Consider the following 8,738-nt stretch of genomic DNA (forward strand, 5'->3'; position numbering starts at 1 on the left):
TATTAAAAATTATTTTTTTTATATAAAATCTTTTAAATCCTATAAATAATTTTGAGATAAATCAGATGTGATGAATTTCGAACTATTTGAAAAGGCGACAAGAATTACAATTGAGAAATGATTTAATTTTTTCTTGCAAAAAGCTAAAGAGTGGCTAGATCAATGATACTTATCGTATCAGTTTTCATTATGAAATTATTTTAACATATTTGGTGTATGATTCTTAAAACAAACAATATTACATTTTTTTTTTAAAGTGTTTTTATTGTACGTATTATTGATTGAATTATATATTCATAATAATTATCTTTTTTTATAAATTTTACAGTTCTCATTTTGAAGTGTTAAGGTCAAATTACATAAATAAGTAGTTCATTATAAAATTATAAATAAAATTTCTTTATAAAAAAATGTGGCTTATGTACCCCTAGCCTACGATTTACCCGGTAGATAAATCGTAGGCTAGGATCATAATAGAATTATCTTTATATCTGTAGGTATTGGTTGTTTGCCTTTATTTTATTGCAGAACGAAAAAATTCGTTATAACTTCGAAAGGAACTATATGAAAAAGAAAATATAATATAATTTTTCAGATATACTTTTTTTTTACATTTCGGGATGCCACGTAAATTAAGTTCGGCAATTTTTCCAAACGTTAATTGAGATTTTATATAATTTATGAAAAATTTGAATAATATAATAGTTTCCCAATGTACGAAGTTTTATATTTAATTCATATGGGAGATTCCCACTGAAAGTCCGCACATTTTTCTCTTAATGTTCAAATAAATATCAAAGTTTTTCATGTAAAATTTTTAGCTTTAATAGTTTCTTAGATATATGAATTTGTTATGTAATTCATATGGGAGGTTCAAATTTGCTATTTCGCCAAATTAAAATATTCACATTGATGTCAAGGAGTTTTGGTTTTAATAGTTTCCAATAGACAAAATGTTCAAATACATGTTAAATCTCCAAAATAAACAAACATACAAACACACATTAATTTTTATACATATATATGCAAAATGTTTTGAATTCGATTTCCACTATTTTTACGGAAAATTAAGGGATAGGTGTTAAATCCTTATAAACAATTTTAATGAACTCTTCCTAAATATTTTTTATATAATTAAATGAAAGGAAATAAAACTACATCGTATTTATATAATAACAATAACGGAAATAACAATACGTATACGTAATATTTAATTTCTTATGTATTTCCTAATAATAGCACTCATACGAAAGACTAATTTTGTTTTAATAAAAATAAGTTTCTCCAAAATTTCAGTTCATTAATTACCTATATAAGAACAATTTAAAAGTTTAAATTATTTTATATATAAAACATTGTTTGACCTCTCCAAAAATGTATGGGTTATTAAGTATTCTCAAAAACAAAAATGAACATACATATATGTATGTAAGCAAAACAAACAGAGTTGTTGTGTTTAAAACAGCAATAACGAATTTATTATACCCTAAACATATGAAACAATTTTTGTAGAAAAGTCGACTGGAAAAAATAGATTTTAATCTATTCTTAAATTAATTATTATTATTATAAATTATTATAAATAGAACAATTTATTTTTTCTCTTCATATTTTTTTTCCATAGAAGAGTATACCAAACGGAATGAGTAATGCAAACAAATCCTAAACATGTGAATGTTTTCATACGTCAAAACAATACACAAAACATTAATTAAAAACTATATTTATATCCTACTAGAGTATAATAAAATTATTTTTGGGTGTTACAAATTTGTTTATATTTTTTTGACTGAAAAAATATAAATGTTTAATTTAAAATTAAAATCAAATTTTGTGAACGTGACCAGAAATGTTTAGAGAAAAAAGAAACAAAATCGTACAATAAGTACACTCACGCAGACAGGCATGAACGAACATGCACACCATAATACAGTCACTATACGACATTTTAACATATAACAATTCTAATGCAAATGTATAAAGAATTGAACTATTGAACAAATGAATAAAATCATAACACATTTTAATGGCCCTTTAGTGAATTGAGTGTGATTATTTTTAGCTTATAATAGTATGAGAATTTGTTTGTTTTTCTTTGAAATTTGGATAACATTAGACACGAACAAAAATAGGAAGAAAGGAAGAAAAAATTGTAATGTAATTAAACACGTAGCGTAGTTATAATCAAAGAAATTTTAACTATAATTTCAAATTTTATATGTAAGTATGCATATACAATGTATATTTTTTTTGTTTGATGTAGAATAACATTGTCCACCAAGGTCCATTATCGTTACATATTTTTTAGGGTTGTTGTTTTATGAACATTAGGGCGTAAGAGATATTAAAAAGTATTGGAGTTCCGAGTGTGAATACTATGAAATTTATCCTACTGAATTTCTATGTAAGAGGTTCCCTTCAGAAAATGACTTATTTCACATGAATAAATTGTATTTGAAAAGAAATCTCTCCACCTAATTTTGTGAGAATTGGTCCATAATTGACACTACCCTTTTAAAAAGTCTCCTTAAGAAAATGACTTTAACTAGCTATTAAATACGAGTTACGGTGAAATTCAACATAAACATGAACAATTTTTTTACGATTCGAAATCATTCTACATAATTTTATGTAGATCGGTCCATAATTGACCCTAATATCTGTATAAGGTTGAAATTTATATAATGATTAAGTAGGAAAGTATAGAGAGGCATAATCAACAATGTGATACCATACACCTGATATGAATATTAAATCTGATTTAGTTTTCATAATAAAACCTCATGTTGAATTTTACCTTGGTTCGGATATAGATGTATCACACAGATTGCTGTGATAAATAAATTTAATATTTTAATAATTTCCAATTTCTGGTCTTTATAAAAAATCATGAAAACTAAACACTACCTTAATGTTTATGATATATTTACATACGTACGTGCGACTGATTGATAAAATACTAGTGTGTATGTATCATCCATTCTTTTTATTTTATATGTATGAGGGAAATCCTTCCTTTGTTATTGCGTCAAATTATTGGAATTTTAAATTAGTAAATGTCTAAAATAGAATTTTGAGCGTATTCCCTTGTTTAGAGCATTATATGACAAGAATACATAAATATATATTCGGAGTTTTAAATGAACAGCAGTCTTAAAAAGATATTCCAATCATAACGTTTATAGTCACAATACTCCCAAAGGGTTTTTTAGTCTATTGTATTTCAAAATATTGTAATATACATAAATTTAGGTATTGGTCTCCTCTTTAATATTTCGTAATTTTGAATTTGCGGTATTTTTCTGATTAAAAAAAAATCTGCATCAAAAAAGCATGAATTTTATTTTTGTTATATTAATTGCATTAAAATTAAGTCATGCAGAAAACATATTAATGATTACTATGGGCGGTACCAAATCACATAAAATTCCATTTTGGGAATTAGCCAATGGTCTTATAAAAAGGTAAAATTTATATTGCTTTTTATTATGTCATTTATTATTTTGATTATTCATATTTATTATAATTCACAGAGGTCATCATATAACTTTTGTTAGTGGCTTTCCGGCAGATTTTCATATGGTGGGTCTAAAAGAGATGACACCCAAAAGTTTGGTAAACTATATAAAAAATTTTACAGACTGGGATTTAGTGGGAGCTCGTTTGGATAACAAGGCACCTATACCAGCATGGAAGGCTTTACGTTATCCGGCTGAGGTAAATTGCTTTTAATAACTATTTATAATTTAGGTGGTATATTCATTGATCATTCCGTTATTAATCCATAGAAGATATGTCAAATAAAAATGCTTGCAAAAATAATTTAAATGCAATTCTTATTGAGGAAAACTTTTATATGTCAAATTTTACTTTAAAATAATTATACAATTAAAGTGAATAAACGCGCGCAAAAAAAAAAATAAGGAAGTAATATGAATTTTTAAACATTACATATGTATTTGCAGTCATGCAACAGTTTGTTGGAACCTGATGCTGAAACCGGTGTTGCCGTGACTGATAAATTATTGACACAGAAATTCCATTTAGCCATTGTTGATGGTGCATTTCCGGAGTGTGCACTTGGTATCATACATCGTTTAAGTCTACCGTTCATGTTTATCAATACGGTAGGTTTCTATACAGGAAGTCTAGCAATTGCCGGAAATCCAATTGCGTATGCTGTGACGCCTCATGTCTTTACAGCATTAACACAAACAATGGATCTCTGGCAACGAGTACAAAATTATGTAACACATATATTGGCCGATTTGTTACACATGGTATGTATGTAAATATGTATATTTACCCATGTATGCTTTATAGGTACATATAAGTAGGTATATACGAACGTTTGCGTGTAAGTTTAGAAGTCTCTATACAATCTTATATACTTATGTTCTTTGATCAACAAAAGCTTGTATGACGTAATGTAAACTCTAATATATAATATAATCATATTGACATGGTCTTTAAATAGGCAGTACTTAAAGTGGACATATATATAGAATTATAGTGACATTGAAATAAGTCAACTACGTTACTTTTAAAAAGAAAATATCGAAATTCATATTGCAGTTTTTTAAAATCAGGAAAAGTGAGTATGAATTTTAGTTTAGAAGATTATCAAAACAATGATAAACCAAGAATACGAATTTAGTCTAAGCAGAGGAGTTATTAAGACGGAACATAGTGAACCGGTTTTTGAAATCGAAATATAATTTTTGATGGTCACAAATTTTAAAGTTCATATATTTTAATATTATCTCAGCAAACAGAGTGACCAATCATCAACTATTACAGCTTTTTGCTTAATATTAATTTTTCTTAGTAAATTTTGAAAAATCACATGAGTTTACAAACTAATATAAACATATATTTTTGGAAACGGCTATGCCTGGTAATTATTTAACATTTTTTTATTTGTTTTTCTATACGTCGAAATTTTGAGATAAAGTGGTTTTTATTAAGCATCCTTCTTCAGTAGTGATAGAAAAATATTTGAAAATGAGAATTAATTTTTGGGAACCTAACTCGGAAAAAATTAAATAATTCTTTATTTTTGGCCGATTTTTAGTATATTTTTAATATATATTTTTTAATTAAAAAAGATTCTAAAATATTATTGACTTACGAATACAATTTTATTCCTCATAGTTTATTTCTTGCATTTCCATTTATACTTTTTCCGAACAACTCTTGTAAGTGATAAAAATATCATCTATATATTTACCAAGATTTAAGATTATTGCAACGTAATTTTTAATATTTTTGTGACAGGAGTTGTGAAGATGATCAGTAAAATTTTTTCTATAAAAAAATATTTAAATATATAATTTATTTTCCTAATTTAACGCTTGTTTAGAATTTTCTTTCTGAATAATTTAAAACATTTATTTCCTAGATTTTTTTAAATATTTATTCTGGACTTAGACGTCTAAAATAAAGGTTTAGTATCATGAAAAAATCGTTGTAGTTAATCAATCTGGTAGTTAATCAATTGTAACTCCTAGGGAATAAAGTAGAAACAAATCATACACTGAAGTGTAGTCCAAACTTTGAAAATTTTGACATCCACATACACATTAAAAAAACGACAAAAGAGTAATAACGGGTGTGCCAAATCCTATACTAAAATTTATATATCTGGAAAACTTGAATATGAATTTTTAGACGAATGTTCCTGTATTATAAATCATTAAAAACAAATCCTCTCACAAATACAATTTAACGCAAACATTGCTGTAGTGTGACATTTATCTTTAAATACATCATAATTTGATTAGTTGTCAATTTTTTGCTGCACTAATGTTGTAAATACCCATTTTGTGAATATGACCACAAGTGTTTCACTTTTTGAAATTGTTCAACCATAATGGAGCTTAAGTCTACGATTACAAGTAGTAACTTTGTATATGTATATGTATGTATGTACCTCGTACTTGTACTTATGTATGTACAATGTAGTTTGTGGTAAACGATTTAGGATTACAAAATATTTTGAGTATTTTCGTGTGTGTATTTGTGGCTTTTAAGAAGCTATACGTATTATGCTATTGGGTAAATGTAAGTTAGTTACTTTCATTATTGGGTGTGATTGAACAGTTCTACCACTTCCACATTCTAAATAAGTACTGCCTACTACTTCTTAATAGTACAGAAGAATATAGAATCAGTAACCTTGTTGTATGTTTTGAAATGAACATTGATATACAATGAATATATTGGAAAATATGCCTATAATATGTGTATGTAGGTGTATGTGTTTTATGTGCAAGAAAACATTAAACTGAAAATAAAAAAATTGATAATTCTGTGTGTATTAGAAAATATTCAGGAAAAATCATATTCACTTTTGATAATTTCAAAAAATTAAAGATACCCCTTAGTTAATATATTTCAGTACTTCATTCACTCAATTGTTATAGATATGTGGTTGCTGCAAGGAATTATAGATGTTAATGTATGCTATTGGTAAAATATATGTCTGTAGGTTTTTAAAATTGTAATATGTAGCTTATGTATGTTATCAGTCATTAAGATAGAACAATGAAAAATTGACAAATATTTTGGATAATAAATTACATGATATATAAAAAAATTATTTGATATAAAAAATATTACTTAAATATAATCAATTTGTTATTGTTAGTGAATCGAAGAGATTTTAATTTTTAAAATAAGATCGAGCCCTATTAGATTAGGCTATAGACTATACTAAAGACTAGATTTTAAACTAAACTATACTGTAGACTAGAGTATAGATTAGACTATAGATAGACTAAACTATAGACTAGACTTTAGATTAGACTAATGACTAGAATATAGACTATGTTATAGGCTAGAATAGACTGGTCTACGAACTAGACTATAGGTTTGTAGTACGAAATATATCCACTAGATTTTGTCACTCTCTCGGCGTTTTTACTCCATAAATAATAAAAAATTTTAACATTACATATGTATATATGTGTATCTACTAAACAGTTTTTCATTTTCTAGTATTACACAAATCAAGTACATGATGTACTTATAGCACACTTTGGCTCCAGTGTGCCACATCCATTTACAATCGCACATAATGTGTCATTTATTTTACAAAACGGTCATGCCATTGTCACAAATCCACGACCACTTTATCCGAATGTAGCCGAAATAGCATGTATGCATTGTCGGCCAGCCGTTAAATTGTCACATGAACTGGAAGAGTTTTTTGAAGCAGCACCAGCGGGTGTAATATTTTTTTCAATGGGTTCATCAGTGAAACCGGCAAATATGCCCGAAAAATTTCGTAATTTGTTACTAAAAGTATTTGCACGACTGTCACAATATCACATTGTATGGAAATGGGATGAACATTCATCAACAAAAACACGAACAATAGAATCACCAACAATATTGTCAATGAGAAATACAACAAAATCAACACATATTATAACCGATATACCAAAAAACGTATATTTGAGTGGCTGGTTGCCACAACAGGACATATTAGGCCAACGGAAGCTGAAAGCTTTCATTACACATGGCGGTTTGTTAAGCATGTATGAGGCCATTTATCATGGAGTACCAATGGTTATGTTACCAGTATTTTGTGATCACGATGTAAATGCTGCCAAAGCTGAACAAGATGGTTATGCGATACGTTTATCGCTTGAAATCATAACCGCAGATAAACTATATCATGCGATATTAGCAATTATAAACAATGATAAATATAAAAGAGAAATTAACGAAAAAAGACAATTACTGTTGGATCAAATGAACACACCACTAGATACGGCTGTATTTTGGACGGAATATGTGTTAAGGCATCAGGATACAACGCACTTGCTGTCACCAGTACGGAATATGAGGTAAGACATATTTAATTTAATATTACAAATCAGTTTATGTTTAATAATTATATTAGTATTCTTAAAGTTTGCATATTATTTTTCTCCTATAATTGTGTGGGTTTTATTTATGGTTTCTTTCAGTTTCTTCATATACCATTCCCTGGATGTTATTTCATGTTTTTTACTGCTAGTACTTGGCATATTCATAATTTTGAAAAAAATCTTGCATTATGCTTTTGCTACTACTGCTAATACTCAGACAGTTTCTGAAAGACTAAAAAGGAAATTCATTAAACAATGTTGATTTATGTGTACATTAAACTCTTATAAGTTGTATTTACAGTTTAAGTGTAAATTGCGCACAATTTCTAGAAATATACATATATGAACTTATTATTATGAAAATATATATTTCTATATACAATTAATATTATATATTGAAATAATAAGTAATGTTTTAATTAATTTTATTATTTTGCAATGTAATCAATTGCAGTATAATAAATTATACATTTGTAGATTGAAGTAAAAAAGTATTTAATATTAAAATAATATAATAAGGGGTTTCATTTAAACGCTTAAGTTTTCTATGTAAGTGGGCAAGTTTATTAAAATTATTTTCAATTACAGAACGTATTTATAAAATGCACAATGAGACTGTTAAAGCTTTCCAGTCTAAATGGTCGCTTAAACTTATAAGTGTTGTGCCAATTAATTCTCATTAAATTCAAATGTGGAAATGGAAACATACACGAATTGCACAGTTTGCGAGGCTTTTGAATTTTTTAATGAAAACCCTTAATAAATCATATACAACTAAATATAAAATAAAAACAAGTATATAACATAATTTTCATAAAATTAAATGACTTATTTAGGAACAATGGTGTTAACTTAATTTAA

The 8,738-nt window shown here is 26.8% G+C and overlaps 1 protein-coding gene across 1 annotated transcript; it reads left to right on the forward strand.

The window, feature by feature from the left end:
- The first annotated feature begins 3,402 nt into the window (after positions 1–3,402).
- LOC111675818 (UDP-glucosyltransferase 2-like) lies at positions 3,403–8,190 on the forward strand. The gene is made up of 5 exons (XM_023436659.2): positions 3,403–3,464; positions 3,534–3,717; positions 3,966–4,280; positions 7,000–7,853; positions 7,977–8,190. Exons 1-5 carry the CDS (start codon positions 3,403–3,405, stop codon positions 8,137–8,139), a joined length of 1,578 nt encoding a protein of 525 aa, XP_023292427.2. The 3' UTR covers positions 8,140–8,190.
- The last annotated feature ends 548 nt before the right edge of the window (positions 8,191–8,738 follow it).

The sequence above is a fragment of the Lucilia cuprina genome, chromosome 4, assembly GCF_022045245.1.
Source record: "Lucilia cuprina isolate Lc7/37 chromosome 4, ASM2204524v1, whole genome shotgun sequence".
NCBI lineage: Eukaryota > Metazoa > Arthropoda > Insecta > Diptera > Calliphoridae > Lucilia > Lucilia cuprina.

Coding starts and splice junctions, on each gene's coding strand:
- LOC111675818 (XM_023436659.2), top strand. CDS start 3,403: ATGGGCGGTACCAAATCACATAAAATTCCATTTTGGGAATTAGCCAAT. Junction 3,465..3,533: donor GCCAATGGTCTTATAAAAAG/GTAAAATTTATA, acceptor TATAATTCACAG/AGGTCATCATATAACTTTTG. Junction 4,281..6,999: donor TGGCCGATTTGTTACACATG/GTATGTATGTAA, acceptor TTCATTTTCTAG/TATTACACAAATCAAGTACA.